This window comes from Motacilla alba, chromosome 6, assembly GCF_015832195.1.
Source record: "Motacilla alba alba isolate MOTALB_02 chromosome 6, Motacilla_alba_V1.0_pri, whole genome shotgun sequence".
In the NCBI taxonomy this organism is placed as follows: domain Eukaryota; kingdom Metazoa; phylum Chordata; class Aves; order Passeriformes; family Motacillidae; genus Motacilla; species Motacilla alba.
Window position 1 is genome coordinate 22,905,844 of NC_052021.1, and position 19,803 is coordinate 22,925,646.

At 38.2% G+C, this 19,803-nt stretch overlaps 1 protein-coding gene across 11 annotated transcripts in view; it reads right to left on the minus strand.

Moving 5' to 3' along the window:
* BTRC (beta-transducin repeat containing E3 ubiquitin protein ligase) overlaps positions 1 to 19,803 on the minus strand; it is a 115,448-nt gene that overhangs the window by 94,923 nt on the left and 722 nt on the right. For 2 of the 11 annotated variants that reach the window (XM_038141744.1, XM_038141740.1), the window contains exons 1-2: positions 5,403 to 7,839; positions 3,755 to 3,823 (exon numbers count right to left, since the gene is read on the minus strand). The exons of 4 other annotated variants lie outside the window; for them this stretch is intronic. In XM_038141744.1, coding sequence (XP_037997672.1) covers positions 3,755 to 3,823; positions 5,403 to 5,507 — 174 coding nt within the window. In that variant the 5' untranslated portion in view covers positions 5,508 to 7,839. Of the gene's footprint in view, positions 1 to 3,754; positions 3,824 to 5,402; positions 7,842 to 10,052; positions 10,211 to 19,803 lie in introns of those variants that run through there. 5 more of the 11 variants (XM_038141746.1, XM_038141741.1, XM_038141747.1 and 2 more) reach the window with 3 other exon arrangements.

Below are 19,803 nucleotides of genomic sequence, written 5' to 3' on the forward strand. Positions count from 1 at the left end.
CAGACTTAATGATTCCATAATTCTGTGTCTAAAGCCTGATCAATAACAAACAATTCCTCATGAGTTTGGGCAGAGTAACACAGCATACTAAGGAATGTGTTGAAACCTCTTCATCTTGGAACATTTCTAGAACTTCTGTGTATTTTCATGACACAAACTGCAGAGAAAAAACCTACATTGGTGGAGATATGAAACGGAAGTTTCATTATATTTTTCCCTCATCTCAAGCTTTATTTAATTCCATAAAATCTCTCAGAGTTATTGTTATGCACCTACCACACAAAAGTGTTTCAAGGATAAGTGATATGCCTGCATAGCGCTTTGAGGACATAATGTGCTATATGAGTGCCAAGTATTAATAAATGAACTGCAGAAAGAAATCTTATTTCAACTTTCCACCCAAGGAGTTAGTATCTGAATTTTAAAAAGCATATGGATCCACTGAAAATAGATGTTTTAGAAGTTAAGGAAAGGATGCTAAATGACAAAATTACAAAACCAAAATATATCTAGAATGATTTCATTTTTCTCTCAGCAAAGTGCAATTCCAGCAGAAGAATCTTGGTTTCACCACAGTCCTGGTTTTTACACTCTCTTTTCCAGCTGACTTGACTGAAGTGCAGACCATTAATATCTGAAGTGCCTTGTTTTGATTATACTGGCCTTTGCTGGTACCAATCTAGTTAAGGTATCACCAAGAATTTCCAGCATAAAACACATTTACAGGTTTATAACTTGGCTTTAAAAATTCTACTACAAAAAGACAGTGGGAGGCAGAAAGGCTCAGATGAGTGCATTACATTACATATCCTACGTGATGCATACTTGCTCACAATGCTATGAAAAAGGGAGGCATTAGCTTTAACTCTCAATTACCATGTTTCAGAAGCCACCTAAAAATGATACTTTTACCTCCCTGTTTATGTAATCAAAATAAGGTTTTGTAAGTGTTTTACCTAATTAGCTTAACTTGCCCAGTTTCATAGTTTGGCTTAAATTACAGAAAGTGTCCATATAATATAGGAATTAAAATGTCATGTCTATTGACTGTGTTTATACACAAACATTCCCTCCCTTTCTCCTTTTGAAGTCAATTGTGGCTTGTCTCCAAAGGGGCAGCATCTAGGTGATGGGATGTTACAGACTGCTAGCAAGCCAAAAGCTTAAACAAAGATCAAGGCTGAATAAAACAACTGTATTTTCTACAAAAAGACAAACACCTAAACAGGAAAGAGCTAGAGTAAAGAGAACAATGCAGGTTACTTAAAATGCAAGTCTAAAAGCAACATGTATTTCTGGCCATTGGTATTGCATTTCCTCTAGCCCACATGAGAACACAATACAACTCTTCATTACAGCACAGCAACATCAAATATAAAACCTGCCATTAAAGGGCAGGGGGTAATGACATCAGTGTGGGCAACCCATGCTCAGGTAGTGTTCAACTATTATCTCCAGTTTAAGAAGGCTGAAAATACGCAAATGCAGCCAGCACTGGTTTTAGATAAAATTGTCAGTTTTATGGATATTTATAGTATGTGTCCAGTCTTGCAGAACTCCATTGTCCTCCACCTCCTCTGTAATACAAACTGCTTTTATTCCACGTTAATACAATATGTTACTGGGATACTTCTCACATCCTGTGTAAGTCAGGCATCAGATCAATACTCAAAAAAAAAAAAAATCATTAAGTTAGGATCCGGTTAAAAATACAGACAACAGGAGAATAAACCTGATGCACAGCCCCCATTCCATCTGGATGCATATGTAGATTATGCTTTTACATACATCAAAAGTGGCTTTCTTTTCAACACATGGTTTTAAGAAATCCTACAGGTCGTACCTTTGATAGATATCCTATACCAAACCAAACTCACCTCAAAAAAATTTAACCTCTCTGCTTCTCATGAAAGCTCTTCCCAGCCTTTGTATCAACTGCCTTACCCTTACACTTCCTGTGGTGAAATCACAGCACAAAATTGGAATAGCAAAGCTATTTCCACGACAGTATCTGCTGATGACAAGCACAGGTTTATAACTTTTCCTTGGATCAAGGAGTAAGAAAATTGAGATAGACATTAGAACTAATATCAATAAATTAAAAATCAAAGGGGAAGCATGCTTACAAAAAAAATATCTTTTTCAAAAAGTACACATTCTTCTGTTATTTGAAGTTGCCTAGTGTAAGGCCTCCTTGGAACTTTTACTGTGCATTTTAGGTTTTTTACCCCCTTGGTATTTTTCAGATTCCAAAAAAGCATATATCCCACCTGCATCATGGCACTGGTAATATAAGGCTGGTTTGTTTGCCTCAGAAGGAAAACAGAACAGCCACACAATCCTCTTCCTATTGTTCTCCCAACCCACATAAGAAACAGAAACTGATGCCATGCCCCATAGGTCAACAAACTTGAGCTCTGTGAGACAATAACTGCAGAGTTGAGATTCCTCTGAGACACCTTGCCTCCGGCTCAGCAAAGTTTAAATCAAGAAAACATAAGCTTCAGTGTCCCAACTGACCTTCACTGGAGCGGACTTGGGGAGAGAAATGGTCTCTTGGAAAGAAGCTCCAAAGCACACTTCACCCTTGCAGCACATCTCTCATTCAAAGAAATGGCTTGCAAATATAATATAAGATTTGATGCCCATCTTCTAATAGGTGTTTAAGCTCTGCTCAGTTTCACAGAAGTCAGGAAGTTGAGAGCAGTAAGCAGCTTGCACAAGCAAGTTACTACCTACTGCTTCTAAGCTACTGACACAAGACTGGAGACCATCAAAACCATCCTGTTGGCACCTTCAATGAAACTCTCATATTTTAAGGGGATTTGCTGATGCAGCTTTTCATTCTCACACTCTGCTCAAGTGACTTGGCTCTTTGTTTATGTTGGGCTCACAGTACCACCTTGAAGATCCCTTTACCACCACGTTTTGTCATTTCACAACTGCAGTTGCCATGACAACAGGATGCAGCTTATCTGTGCTGTTTTCATATTTTCAGTTTTTGTTGCCATAACAACACATTCTGGCTTTCTACAGAAACAGCAACTTTAAGCCGTGTATTCACGGACACGGGATTCATCACATATGTTCATCAGAGAAGAGATCTGTACAGGCCATTTGTAAATTAAGCTATTTTTTCTGAAGGGGGATTTTTCACTCACAAAAGTGAAAAGCTGACAGCAATTGCTAGAGGCAGACTGCTGAGACATCTAAAGCCTGGCCTTTAATAACAGCCAGAGTAATATAGCACTAGGCCACTTCCGAGTGGGGACTCCCCACAGTGTCAGACTGTGTCAAACTGCACAATTGTTATGTGATGTGAGTAAGTGTCCATACTTGATTCACCCAGGCAGATCTGAATTAGATGCTAGATGCAATTCTCTTGAGTTTTAACCCAGTGGCCTCCCCATTATTACCAGCATTGCCACCATGCAGCTTTGTGTTTGAAGGCCCATTTTAATTCTGTAATTCAAGCTGTTGTTGTAGATCTGTTTTCAGACTCTGACCCTCTTCGCTTCCAGGTGACTGCATTTTGAACTTTTATTTACAGGAAGTGCACATTCATCAGACTGGTGAGAAAATGTTATACAAACACAGCATGCATAAACACAAAACAGTGATGGCTATGAGGGGTATCAGCTAACATGGCACTGTAACTTCATTACACCCTCATTTATGTACTTCACTAATGAGACAAGCACAGGTGTCTAACACGGTCCCTCACATGAGATGAATAACAATAATACAGTCCAACCTGCTTTAGCCATGCTTGGTATCCAGAAGATATAAGTTGAAATCCATCTTTTGGCATGTGTATTCGGGGCTAGGAGAGAATAGACATAAAGAGAGACCTCCTTTTACACTGGGACCTAGCTAACCTAAGTCTAAATTCTGGAGCACTTTAAACAATGCAGATTTTTTTAAGCCACATATGAAGGTTTAGTCCCCAGACTAGTACTTGTTTACTGCTCTGATATCAGCTGCTTCAAGAACACTTTTTTAATAAAGCCACCATTTTTATGTTTTCCACCATTTTACATTTCAGTTCAGTATATATATAGGTTGGTTTTTTTTTTTTAATTTTCACAAAAATGCACTTGGATAAGCACAGCCTCTGTGGTGGGTGCAACAGCAAAGACTAATGGTCATTAATGCTTTTGACACTACATGAAAAGCAAATGGTGTAAAAACAGCAGTAGTCAAGCTATGAATGTTTTCACAGTTACCATCCTCAACATGATCAGACCAGACACTGGACAACATGAAGAGATGACAGAAAACTCCTGAAGAGATGCAGCCTTAATACCAGGGTAACAGGTTATTATACCTACACACACCATAAATTATGCCTCAAATCAACACACAAATATAACCTCCCCCCCATTTACTGTTTTCATGCTTTATTGGATTGAAGAAAAGGTATGACACCAAATTTCACTAGAAACACAAAACATATATAGCATAACTTACAGCTAGGAAAAAGTATGCAACAAACCCCAAAACAACTGTCTGGCATGACATTTATTTGTAGGTCAAAGGTACTCTTCCATTCAAGTGGATTCAAGTGTTCCCCCTCCCCCCCAAAAAAGGAGATGCTTAGAAATTAAAATCACATCTAAGCAACAGGACCAGACAGAACATGCACAAACACCAAGTCCAGAGATTTTTTTTTACTCCGTGAAACTACTTCACAATCCCTTTCTTACCTCACAGTACTTCCCCTCCAAATCAGATGTGTGCCCCTATCACTCACTTCTCCGGGAAGGCTGGAAAAAGCTTACTCATTTTCAGAATGGCTCTACTGAAGATAAGCTTACTCTCACTTTTCTTGAGTCAACACAATATTTAGTTTGTACAAACTGCATCCACTTTGGTACTTGTAACACCAAAAAATACAATTTGTTGGAGACAAAAAACGTGTTATGGCTGAATGACAAACCTTCACACCTATGGTGGGCAGCCTTGGAATTTGAAAATAAAATAAGAACTAGAACAGACTAAAATCCTGCCACACTAAATCTTGCCACACACTCAGGATTTTGCAGTATACTTTAAGCACTTGTTATTTTTTGCTTCTTTCCAGTTTGAATTTAAATCCCCCTAAATCTTTCAAAGAAGTAGTAAGATTATGCCCTGGTGTCCTAGCCAATGATCTCAGCTGAACATGAATTTTAATAACCACCATTGTGCTGATAAATTAAAGTCAAGTATGTCTGGTAACTGCATTCACCTGCTGTGTTTGCACTTGCAATGCTTGACACATTAACAAACTGTGTTTTAGGAGACTTCTCCCACAGCTAGAAGCATCATCCTCCAAGACCTAAGCCTTCCTTCAGCACTAACGTCATGGGTGGTTAGTCTCTCTACAACTGTAAAATGGGGACAACACTCATTAAACCCACCTCACAGATTTGCTGAGAGGAGCTCTTCACATTTCTATGTGCTTTGGAAGAGGAAGAAACTATATGAAGTGCTGCATATCTAGCAAGAACACTACAGAAATACATATTTTACTGCTGGCTCAAAAACTTCAGTTTCTTTATTCAAAGTAGCACAGCCCAATATCTATCGAAGAAAAAAAAAAAAAAAAGTCCTCATAAGCAGAAATAACAATCATTTGAAATCAGTGTCACAAGTAGAGAGACCTGAATACCAGTCCCACATATACCCAAGTTCACACAACAAATTGTTGTGATGTTAGAATCAAATTGCATTCACAATAAATTGTGAAAAATTACTTCATTTGTTTGTGGTTCTGTCACCTAACCTACAAATTAAAAGATAACAGTCAAGCTCTTCAGATCAGCTGGCTGCTTAACATTTGCTAGCCCATCAGGCCAGAGCAGTCTGAATAATTGATTTAAAGACACTGACTTGAACCATTTAATTTGAAGACCCTGGTCCTGCAAATATGTAAGTAGATTAACAGATCTGTTGCCAGCAATAGGATTACTCTTCAACAGAAGTGTTTCCAGTAGTAAAGATAACAATGCATTTCTATTTAGACAACTCTTACCAAGACATTTTTTTGTAACTCAAAAGTAAAGTTGCTTGAGTACTGTAACAAAAGCAATCAGGACTTTCGGCAGATTAGCAGCTACTGTAATTCAATTTGTTTTCCAATGCTGACAATTGAAACATAAAAATAGGAGAAACTAAGACCCATCACTCATCCTCAATACTGTATTTGTCAGAGGTATGTCTCCTCTGCATTTGATAAACCTGCTCTCATTTAAGAAGAAATGTGAGACTACACAGAAGAGAAGCAAATTTTACCAGTATTTACAAAGTATGTGTGTCATCACCCACATACTGCTGCTTATGCCGTTCAAGTGGGATATTTGCACAAGTGAGCCCCCATTTACATCAAAATAGGCACAATAGAAAAGGATAATTTAATTAAAATTTCTCAGATTGATGACTGGTTGTAAAAGTTTAGCCAATCTCCTAAATTCTGAATTTCTGTGGTTTTCCAAGGCACGCTGTAAACGACCCCTAGGAATGCATTCTTCAGCAGAGAGAGGCAATTAAAGTAATACATCTGGTTAAAATATTCTGAATTGCAGTATCCCAATGACAGCAGACAGGACTGTAAGAGGACTGTCAATTTTAAAAAATAAAATAGAATTGTCCCTCTTTCCCCCAGCCTTAAAAATATATGGGATCCAGAACAGAGTCTTGTTTGGAAGCTGTATTAATTTATAAATCAACACTAAAATCTTCCATGATTATGATCCATTCAAAGCAATTCCACCAGCAATACAATTAATTGCCCAGCAAGACCTACTCATTTTTGTATTTTCATGAGCACATATTGCTTATGCTTATGGTTCAATACCATTCATAAGCACAGTATTTTCTCTTAGCATCTGCTCCAGCATTTTCCTTGACTAGAAGTCAGGCGGCTAGGGGAATTTTGCTCTCTTTTTCAATAGCATCAACAGTGATTGCTTCCCTCAAAAAGTAACTCTGAAAGCACTCTAACTGCTAATTTATATCATGCTATTTTGTGAATATTTCACATTTTGATTTAGGTGAGTAACTAATTTGTAATATAACCTAGTCTACTTCCTTTTCCAAGACATTCATGTTTATTATTGAGGCCTTGCTTTAAAAATGAGCCTTCCATTATCCCAGACGGCTTATTCCACAACCATCAGCACCTTACTCACAGTTCTGAAATGCAATTTTATTGTGTATGCAATCTTAACTCTCTCTCTAGTCTTTCCGGTGTCCACAGAACCTGTTTTCTATACGTTAGCCATATATTAAAATTATATATATTACATCTGTCTATAAACTGGGGAGCCAAAATAGCTTACTTTGCTCATCTCTTTGTCTGAAACCCCTGATTTTTTTTCCTTTAGTAATCTACTCTTCCATTTTTAATCCATTTGATTTCTGCAGTCCCTAGCAAGGCCCAGAACAACAGAATGATTCTTGAGAACAAGTCAGTAATTTAAAATTCAGTGGTACCCTCTCCACTCTCTACCAAGGCTGATTTTCAGAGGACATTTAATTACAGGCCTGAGTTCCTATTTTCTAAGCCTAAACACAACCCCTGAAGGCTTACAAGATTTGAGTCACAGCTGGAGCTGTGGTTACTATACAGTTTAAATATCAGCCTCTTTACTGTGCAATTTGTTTCGAAAATCAAATCAGATGCTGTGTCATAAACAAGTGCTAATTAAGTACTGAGCGGAAATTGGGCTTTTTTGTGCAAGAAGGGTTCTTAAATATCTGCATCTTCACTTCCTTAAGAAAGGATAAATATGTCAAGAAGGATAATTATAAAAGGAAACCTACTATGGTACTTCCAAGGCAGTACTGCTGCTTCTGCATTTCATCTGCTTCCATGTAAGAAGAAATGGGGGGGGGGGGGGGGGGGGCTGGAAGTCGAGACCTATATGAAATATATATATGTACTAAGGATCTTATTAATCTGATCATATCACCCATAATGCTTGCTGTTCTCTCAGAGAAGACATTCACTCTGGGTTTCCATCATATAGGATTTAAACAAGCAAACTAAACCCATCTCTCTCCATCACTGCAAAGCAATAATGAAGCCACTTATTTACCATTTCTTTTAAGTCATGATCTGTATATAGTATTTATTTGACAATAGCATTGAATTCATTAGATATAACACCTTGTTTGATAAACATCAAGTGAAGAACAGGAATAATGCATTTTAATGCTCTGAAGGTTGCCTCTGAGTAACAATATTCAGGACTCCATTAACTAACAGGCTGTTGGCTACAAAAGCAGAATTAGATCTGTCAGTCACTGACATGGAAGGGCATGGCCAGTTGCACTGAAGATTGTCCAGCTGAGATGACTACCACAGCAAAGGAAAGTATCCCCTGTGGCCTAGAACTTGTAATGAGTTTGCATCCATTGCAGCAATAAACTGAATTCCTATTACAGAATATACAGCTTCATGGCCCAAACAGATCCCTGACTCTACTGCCCAAAGCAATACTCAAAATAAGGCAGAGTTAGATCCATGGACTCCAATTCAACAAAACCAAATAAATGATTTCAAAATCTTTCATTGTTATTAGAAGAAAAACCAATGAGCTATCTGATCCCAAAAGCTTAAGTTGCCAATATTTAAGCGTGTCCTTTGTGAGATTTTGTAGAAAGAAGGAACAAACACCGAGTCAGCTGACTGCCAGGTCTCACAGTTTGACACAAGCTCCTTCAGAAGGACACAGCACTCTCGAACAGTAGGTTCTGACTGCCTGGGAACTTAATGAGCTCACCGCACGTGGTGAACATGGCTACTCCAGCTCTTTAATGAATCTGCCCGAGTTCCTCAGCTGAGATCTGCTCAAAGCCAACTCCCACTGGAGAGTGTCTATTTATACAACTTGACAGATAAATAGATGCAAGGGTTTTTTATATCCTTCAAGAGCAGCAGCAACCAGGTAAACTACTTCTGTAACATGAAACACCTGGATACCTTCTTTAGGGCTCACAAGAATACTAAGCTACAGTATTGAAAACCAAATGGAGACCCATGACAGCACTCCATTAATCTCTGAACAAAGTAACAGCAAGATCCACAAACGTGCTTACTCTAGCAGTGTGGAGATTCTCTTTGTGCCCATGCTTGATTTCACAACCATTTGACATTTTAAGTATGAAATTCAAGTGCTATATCCAGCCTCCTTCAAGACGGCAAGATCTGTGGTGAAGACCATTTCTCATGCTACTTCCTGAATTTGTGCCAGGTAAGTATCCAACAGGAACAGTGACATTCACAGTGCAAGAATTTATGTATAAACCAGCAGCTGGAAGCTAGTCCAGAGATCAACAAAATGAAGCTGCTGCCTTCCAAGCATTCTGTCTGTTTTCTCTAAGTCCCTAGAAAAGTCAGAGAGCTCATCTGGATTCTGATTTTTCACTGAAATCCAGAGCATCAGGAATAGAAAGTCCACTACTTTTAAAAATAATACAGCCAAGGTAAACCAAATTAAGTTTGGAAAATGACAATTTCCATAATCAGCCTAAGAACCTACAGTATTAACTTTCACCTTCCCGATCTCCTGCTCAATTTTAGGTAAGAGACAAAAAAGCCTGCAGGAGAGATGGGTTACAGGTCTGTTCCTGGAAGGAAATCTGCAGTTCACACATTAAGCAGATGAATTTGTAAAGGGAATACCATTTTAAAGAGAAGGAAACTTTGAAGAGCACACTTCAGCACTTCACCACATTTTCTGCTTAGCTACTGAGCTCTGGTCTTCTGGAGCAGGCTCCAGAACTAGCCAAACATTTCCCTGTTCAATAAAGTAACCAAAACACTTCCTCTTGCAGGAATGGCCATTCTGTCCAAATACATTTCCCTTACGAAGCACTCCGCTACAACTACAATGCAGGACCTTTTCACCCATCAAAATAACTTGGAATCTGTAACTAACTGCCTTAAAAACTTACCAAAATATATTTAATTTCTTTTCCTTATGTAAAAACCCTGTGCCAAGTTCAGCTTCATGACAGTTCTCAATTCCTGGCATAGGATGCAAATGTTCCTTTGCTTGACTCACCTAGAGCAAACTCCCCTTTCAATCAAGAAACACCAGAGCATCACCTGCTGTCTTGGAGGACTACAATGCCACAATGAACCAGGAGCAACAGCAGCAGCTGAAGACACCGAATGGGCAGCTCCCAGTAGCGTCCTCACGCAGAACAACCATCTGTAAATCTAACCAGAGTCAACCTAAAATGTTGCAGAAATGGCTAGCCAAAAAAGAAAAAACCAAAGGCAAAACACAGACAAAGAGTATGTCCTGTCTCCCAAGAAAGAGACTGAGTACTGATAACTATTGCCAAAATGAAACAGTCACCATGGGAGGCCAAGTAAATCTACTCCCAATTTAGAGCAAATGAGAATTAGTGCTAGACTAACCCAATCTTCTTCTTTAAGAAGATCACTGAAGTCCAGACAAATTAGAAGTAGTTAAGCATTTGATAGATGACATGTAGGAAGTTACTAGTTAAAATGAAGAGGATTAGGATTAATACCAGAGTTATAAGGAGGCTAAGAAACTAAAAACTGCAGAGCATCACAGGCAATTTTGAAAAAGGAACCATTAAGCTGTACACAGAACGACCCTTGTTGAAATCTATTATTATTTTTGAAATTAATGTTAAATATTCTCACTAATGGCTAAAATACTCAAGCATTACTGATGTGCTAATGAAATTAAAGAAACACCATAAATATATAAGACAAAGCATCTTGAAGATTTGGTAACGGAACTGACAAATGATGCATATAAATCAAAAAGTTAATTATTTCCATTATAAATTAGGAACTCAGTAACTGAGAAGAGGGAAAGAGGCCTTGGGATATGTTACTCATTTAGATAATGATGGCTCACCCATAAGATGTGGCCACAGAAATGACAAATACCACTATAGGATATTGTATAAAGTAAAAAATTCCCAGAAGAGAGGAATTAGGATCACTGCTTTAGCACAAGGAATCCATAAAATATTTCCTGGAATGTTCTGTATAGCTCTGATCATTCGTGTTTCAGGGACACTAATCAAATTTTGCAGCTGTTTAAAATGGTCTACTAAGATGATCAAAAGTTCCAGGAAATGTCTTACAACAGAAGGAAAAATAAATTTAAGAATGCTGGTTTAGCCTGACCAGATCCAGCTCAGAGCAGAATATGATTGCTCTCCACAAGAATCTGCAGATGAACACAGGGGAACAAGGAGAGCTGTTTAAGCTCAAGGACACTGGCGTATGAACTAATGAGAATGAATTAGCCATGAATGGAGTTAAGCAGGAAAATAAGAATTAGGATTCTGACTTTCAAAGTAGTCAAATTTGGAACAGTCCTGCAATGGCATAACAAAGAGAATTCCACTTAGCAAGTGCTTTCACTAGTTTGTGAAAGCTTTACAGAGTACTTTGGTTGCCAATATCAGACTTGAACCCATGCTCCACAAGACCTATTCCAGTCCAACCAACACATGCCTTCTCACTGACGGGCCCTTTATCGTCTCTACCTCAATTCTTATGTTAAGGTCAGGACATTATAGGAATATTTTCTTGTCAGTAAAAAACTTGCAGAGTATTTATGCTTGCTTATAACAACAGCCTGTAACAAAGTACTAAAGCAATACACTTCACTGGAGTCATCATGGTTAAAAGAAGGAAAAATAAAAAGGAAAAAGTTACAAAAAGAATAGGGAATGCAGATTTTTCTCCTTTTGAATATATTAGCAACAGGAAACACCTTCTGTCAGTTTGAAGAGGCTGTTAACATTATTTGGATTTCTTTCTGTTGAGATGCCTCTAAGACTCATCTTCTAAAACAAGATCAATCCATCATTTCTTGAGACTACACCCCCTTCTCATTGTTCTAATTTGCAGGAGATGAATGATAGCTGGCTGCATTTCTCAATCACACTGACAGTTTTGGCAAAAAAGAATTAAGGGCATTGAGCAGTCCCAATGAACAACCCCCCTGGAGAATCGCCAACATCTTCCTAATAGACAGAATTCAAGGCCAACTATCCATAAACTAAAAGCAACTCCCACATAAACACTGCTCCATTCTGTATTGCTCTCACAATAAATTAGAGATGATGTGTGTAGAGAGGGAGACTGGCTACACTGTATGACAGACTTTCATGATAGACCATTTTTCTCTGAAACAACTAGAGACTGTTCTGGTTGCTGTATGCGCAAGCATGGAAACATTCAGATCCTTTTCTAGTCAGCACACAGTATTAGTATCCAAGCAAAGACTGCCATCACCTTTCTCTACAGTGTTTCATGCATCCCACTATATTTGGGAAAAATTATTGCAATTCTGTAGGAATAACTATGTCCTAAGATGGAAATACCATGAGCAAGTATTCCTACACATGGAAAAATCCCATCCAGGGCACAAAGCCAGCTGACAAAATTCACTCCAGAGTTCTGCATTGGCTGGTGTTATCCAAATTCCCTCTCTACCATCTTCTTCAGGTGCTCCAGATGCTTCTGAAGAAGACAGGTCCATCTAGACTACTGTTAAAAGAACACATTTATTATTGCTCTGCTGACATAAAACCGTACTTAAGAACTTCTTAATTCTTTTGTAGTATGCCCCTGCAACCCTTCCCTTCTCACCATGGGATGAAGCAAACTAAACCAGCATTAGGCTTTTCTGCTGCTTCTAGTCCAAACTGGTTACTCCAATGGATTCTGCCAAGAGGCTGCATGTCTCCTGCCCACAGACTGGAAACACTTCTGTCCTTCCCTCAAGAAGACCAGAAAGACCCCTTGCTGAGCTTTCCCATTCTTCCTCATTCTCTCCTTTCCGTTGCTCTCATCAAAATGACTGCACAAGACCCAGTTTTAGCAGTGGGGGAAGGAAAATCAAATCAGATGTTTCTCATCTGATCATCATCACAGAGGAGGACTAAAAGTAGCTAGAGAGTGCAAAATTATGATCAATCATTTTTTTCCAAGCAAAATCATTGTGGAAAAGTGAAATAATTTAAAAGTATAAGTCATCATGTCTGCTTCTGAACCCTCCTGCCACCCCAGCTAACAAATCTGGCTGTGCATGCACAGTGGCAAATAGGCTGAGCACCCATTGGTTAATGGGACCATGGAACTTGCACATCGAAGAGAAAAAAAAATGAATTTTAATGCAGTTTTTAGAAATACTTGTCATTGTTTCAGCATTGCCATTTAGTGAATGGGACCGATTTCTCTCTCAGTAGGGGATGATATTTTAATGATGTAACAATGTACTACCCAGAAGAAAGACAAGCCTCATGAGGCAGATTAAAACTAAGAATATTCAGATCCCATTAAAATCAGACAGTTTCAAGCCATTTTTAAAATTAATTTTGTTTAATGATAAAATGGGTTATCTTAACAGGTGGCTAGCCAATTGTAAAATTAACCAAAAACATGGTCAGAAGCACAAGGGTAGCTATTAGAAGAACTGGTTTCTTTGTACTCTGCCTCCTATTATCAGTGTACCATATCACCCTACACAAATTCCTCCAGTCCATGACCCCTGGCAAATTTCTGAGCTTCAGCTTTCTCTTTCTGCAAGCAGGGGTAGCATTTGTCCAACATCAGAGTTCCCCAGCACCTCAGAAAAACTGACATTAGAAAGCTCTGTTGTTTAATAAGCAGGAAATACTTAATGCAATTCCCAGGATGTTTATTTTCAGCCATTTCTGTGGTATCAAGAAGCTTTTCACAGCACTAATCAGTATCCTGTCAGGGAAACAGCTTCATGTTTGATTGCTTATTAATTGTATTTTGAGCACTTACTCTTTAGCTGCAGCCACTGGACGCTGCTATGCTACAATTAATTTTCAGCTTCCACAGCTGAACACACAGTGGATTCAGCCCTTCTGTGCAAAATCACTTAACACCTATAAAGAATATACCTTGTTGAGCATCTCCTGAATTGTAAGGAAGAAATGAGGGAGAGTGAAGAAAACACTCAGAACTGGAAATACCAGTTAAGCTTGCTACTGAGGACAGTTAAATATAACACAAATGCATGGCATTTAAGATGATGCAATACAAGCAGACCAGGAAGTGAGAAAACAGCCTATTCCATCTGCATTGATGGATTTAGCAGGAAAATTTTTATACAAAAGAAATCAAGTTGCCCAGCTTGCTGATTTTGCTGGCCTTAAATGTGACCCTAAATACTGCTGATGACTGAGAAAATTAATACGACAAGAATATATGACAACCCATACAGATGAAAAAAGTTATAATACTTCACATAATACTTAGTAAGAATTCCTAATTTCCAGGTATAAATTACTCTTCTTGTAACAGAAAATAAGTATCTTTCATTTTAACATGTTTTATAATACAAACTACCAGCACAGTAAAATCCATAGGAAACAAAATAATGGATGAACACATTCACTTGTCAAACACATCCACTCAACATTTGTATGTCAGGAAATACTTTCTGATCGCCACTTAAAATGTTTTTAGAGTGTGAAGTGAATTTTAAATGAGACCAGACCAGGAAGTTTCCTCAACCATTTAACTTTTTGTCTCAAGTCATTATTTCTGCTACCTTAGAAGCTGCTGGCACTGAAAAATAAAGAAGAAAAAAACATAACTTTATATTTAATTTCATTTATGGCCCAGACATCAGAGTTTGGAGTATTTCCATGGCCAACCAAAGATGACCATTTGATTTTTTTCTTCATTAGGCACACCTTAAAGAGGTCATCTCTGAACACTCCTACCTTACCTCTGGACATGATACACAACTATGGAATAATTTTATTTTTTTCCTCTAAAATCCTCATCACCTTTTTGTATATCACCAACCATTTTAGGATACTGAGAATGTTGAGGCCACCATGTATCTTGTATCTTCCAAAGACTATTTAGGAAGCCCTTTGCCTAACCAAACTTCGGGGTTAGAACAGTCTGCTTTATCTTACTAATGAGAATGATAATTTAGTACCAAATACTCAAGAGGAATTATAGCTCTGCTGACTGGCAAATAATTTGCCAAGGCAGATTAGTTTAGCTGCATAAAATAAATATCCACCTGCACATACTAGCACTAATCAGGGCGTGAAATTAAACTTTTTATTCAGTGGGAAATAACTGCTGCAAGGCGGCGATTTAGTCTGAGAAGCAAATATTAAGGTCAGCTTATTCTCTCTGATGTTTATAGTACATATTACAGTGAGGAGAGCATGGTGCAACAAATTTGGCTTTTTAAGTCTATGAAACTAAATACTTCAGTGATGCGATAGCAAATTTGCCATTTGCTTTTCTAATTGCATACATTTAATGGAGCAAAGTGGCTGAAATGAAACATTACCAGAAAAGCGAGGGTGAAGTTACTGAAGTACCAAAGGCCTGCATCTAGTGCAGAAAAATCTACAGCATGAAGTTTGGGGCAGAAGAAAATTAATCAATGTTTTCCATACAATATACTAGTGCCAACAAACACCCAAGAAAACAGGATGCTATTTCAGTACCATTGGAAAAACTGGAAAGTGCATGTGTAATATTCAAGCGGGATTTGCAACCCCACATTTAAGAGGCAATGCTCTGCTATCCCAGCTTACAAAATTATTCTCACTGCTTTTATGACTTCTTTGCTTTGGATACCCAGGGTTCTCTGCCACAATGCTCCTCACACAAATATGTTACTGAGAAGACTGCAAGGTTCTCAAAAGATTTTTTTAAAATAGCTAACAAATAACAGGTCTTAAAAATTCTGGTCCTATTGACACCATGAATGACATAGGTTCAGAGCAAGCAGAGCCCCTTTTGAAGTATAAGCCTTTGTCCATCTGTTCCATATATATACATGCACACAGCAGGAAAAAAATTTCCATTATACTGACTATTCTTTGCTATATTACCTGCCAGTTATGTGGGAGGTCCTACAAACATGCAAATATAAAAATTAATGAACTTCAGGGTTTTCCCTCATTATAAAATAAAACAACTCACAACCAAACAAAAAAAACCCCAACCCCCAACCCCCCCCCCCCCGCAAAAAAAACCCAAAAAACAAAAAAACAAAAAAACCCACAACCAAAAAACATCCCACAGCTGAATCTTAAAACACAACCAGAAGGCTCTGGTTCTCCTGTGAAACTGGAAAGCCCATCAGCAGCTCCTAGAAGCTGATAATCCAAAACCAAAGGGAAAATGGTGTATTGGGGGTGAAACAGAAAAGAAACCACAAAGAGCACTCAGACTGACTTCTTCCTATTCATGAGCCAGGAAATTAGGTGAATTATTGCAAATTAATTAATTCATAAAAACTGAGGAAGTGAAACTCTTTTAAGTATCATGCTTTTGCCTCTCAAATGGTCCTACATGGGACCCCAAACTGGTCAGGTACTGTTCCAAGCACTGCTAATGAAACACAACTGAAGTTGTCACTAGTCCATTCAAGAAAACAGATGTCGCTTCATAGAGCTTTGATATTTTTCTTAAATACCTTTCAAAATGAGGAACAAAAAATATGAACTCTTATAAAAAGGGCTTTATTGTATTTTTATAGCATATTACATACCTTGTAACAATCATTCTGTTAAGTGTGAATGTCAGTTTTATTTTCTGTCCCTTTTTTCTTGGCTATTTACAAGCTTTGTAAGAATCATTCCTTAATTAAGTCTAAACATAGTTTTATATAAATGGATTCCTGGAATTAAAAACGTTCAGACTTAAGAAATGATTGTTACAGAGACTGTAACAGGCCGTAAAAAAAGAATGCCACTTTAAACAAAGATTTCTCATTTTAATTAAAAAGATAATCATCAGAACATTCGTATACTTAACAGAACCATTTGAAGCTACTTTGAAAAAATATCTACTATTCTATGCAGGCTTATGTAGTTTACTTTATATGACATTTAATCAAAGTCTCAGTTGAGCCTATCACACACACTTTCAACACTGTATCTACTGTTTCAAACACTTATTCAAACTTGAAAGTTGCTTATGGAGCACCTCGATTTCTTGTTCTTTTGTAAATGACTATGACTATGGAAATCCCAAATTCCTGAATGCATAAAAGCAGAGCTCTCTGTGGCAGGGGGTTTTGGGTGGGACTTTTGTGTGCATTTTTTTTAGGTTAATGGGCACGTTCCCCTCTCTCTTTAGCTGGTGCATCAGTTTCTTATACACTGTACTTTATAAAGAGTGTACTTTCATCAGCAGGACTGTACAAAAAATAAAAGAAGCTGAAGTGAACTAAGACAGGTTCCACTCTGGTAAAATCCTTGCTGCAGCTGCAGAACACTGGACTATTTAATTTTAAAGATCGTCTTCAAATCTATGAACCATCTTTCATTAAAAAAAAAAAAAAACAACAAAATTTTTGCAAGATGATGTGCAGAACACACGATACAAGACACTCATTCACCAGCAAAAACAGTCTTCCCTTGTGAGTAGTTGCTTAGTATTGTGTAGTGTTAATACACAGCAATTTAATATCTGGAATAAATTAGGTCTTATTAAGACATAGAGATAAACTGAATAAGCAAATGAAATTAAATAAATTACTTAAACCTTAAAATATTAGATTATACATATTGTACCTGAGCACAGATAACCAGGAAACTGTAGCAGATATCAGTCAAATGCAATACTGCTCCACTGGCGAGTAATCCAGCCAACACCAGCCAGGGAGAAGGCAGCTGCGTTCTACTCCCATCAAAAAGTTGCACACACATGAGCAGACAGAAAAACAACAGAGTACTGTTTGTCTTTCAAAGCACCAATTATAGATGCTTTAAAGCAAAATAATTCCATTCATAATATTAGCACTGAATGAAGCTTTCCCATGACATTTTTCTGTTAGAGTTGGACATTAAAATGAAAATCAAATCCCCAGGTCCATCTTGTCTAGTACCTTGTGACTCAAAAGGGCTGCTCAAAGTCAATGTCAAAAATTAGGTCCTGACGTTTTTAAATGGAAAAAAGGTATTATTTTCTAGAGAATCATAAACAAACTACCACCTAGAGGGCTGCTTTTCAATATGAAATGAAACCTACCCCAAACACATATCAAAATCAAAACTGTCTCTCTTGCCTTTGGTAATAGGCCTCATACTTCTAAAATGTATTTAAATATTTACCTACAATGCTCCTTGGGAAGCTCTCAGGAAAATCAATAATTAACAGCAAAGCCCACCTCAAGTCAAACTGTGAGCCCCCTAATAAGAAGATGCAAACGAAGCATATCACACACTCTGATGGACAAGGTAATCCGCTGTGAATGATTCAGCATTAGCTGGGAGGATGCACGAGCTGATCTGCTACCTCTGTGTGGATAACTGTACCAGTGCCACTACTGCAGTGCCTGAGCACTGCCTGAGCGCTGCAAGGCCCAGAAAAGACATTTCCAGGGAGGGCCAAGATGATACTTCCAACTGATTCCTCACGTATCCTGATGTATCTATCTGTGCCACCCTTCCAGGAACACCAGAAGTCCCCACCGAGTCTGACAAACACTTCACTCCATCAGCAGAATTAAAGGAAGAGCCACGTTCTGGACTGATGCACACCAAAGCAAAAGCCTGGGATGTGCTTAACAAAACCTTTGCTTACTCTCCTCTCAACCTGTAAGCAAAAAACCCCAAAAAATTCAGAGTGGACAGAGAGAAGTCACATCTTTCAATGCATGTTTTACAAGCATTTTGCATACAAGAGGCACTTTAATAAAACATGAAAGAACGTGGGTTAGCTTTTAGCTCTCAGGACAGTCTGGTCCTGCTAATTGTTCCCTTTATCTGGTGCTCTTAACAGATGCATATGCCAGAAGAGCAGCTTCCTCTCACAGGCACGCCTCTCCCCAGCGTCAGGGAGCTCTGTTGTTGGGAGTCCATCAATATCTATTCTTGTCCATCTATATCATCTATTGTTGGAGTCCATCATCATCCTGCCAGCTGCAGGATGGGCAGGGATTCCCTCAGCCTCCAGGCCCAATCTTACAGACAATCTCAAACCAGGACTAAGCCCTAGAATGAGGATCTTAGCACAGGGGGTGAAAAAAGTGATGTATGAGAAGGCAGCATAGCATGTTCACAATGCTGTCTGGCAGCAGACAAGAATGTTTCAGCAGAAACTTTTTGGGATGTGAAACTCACTATCTAGAGGCAGGTTGTAATTACCAAGCTTGGCCAAACACAAGGGCAGCAGGATCTGGGACACTCCTTTGGCCAATCCCACACCAAAGATGGCCATTCATTATTACTAATTGCTATCTTGCTGATTTAAGTGTCCATAGCATTTTTCCACTTCACTTATCTGAGGCTCTATAAATCTGGCAAACTTGGAGACTACTAGCAAACAGATCAAAAAATCTTAGGAGAGAAACAAGTTCTTCCAGATTAAAATCCAAAAGCCAAACAAGTGTATCGAAGCTCAATTAGAAATTAAAATTTGCAGCTTGTGTTTCCTCAATTTCATTTTGGGCATACATTCTGAAGATTTAATAGAATTCCTTCTTCCCGATGAGCTCAAGTTTAATTCTGTGCCACTAGAAGCACTAATCCAAAACAAACTTTTAGCAAGTGTTGCCAGTCATTTAAATTATATCCTTAGGGAAAGAACAGTTTGGGGGCATTTAGTTGGCAACACTTTGTTTTCATTTCTAAATTTTACATTTCTGGCCAAAATGCTTAGAAATATCAACAAATTAAGAAAAAAAAAAAAAGAATGAAGCTACAGTTTAAGTGCACAATGTCTCAAATCTCTGGATATTAGCCATATTTGAAGAGCATCTTGGATGCAGGTACTGTTTTCCACACCAAAGGCCA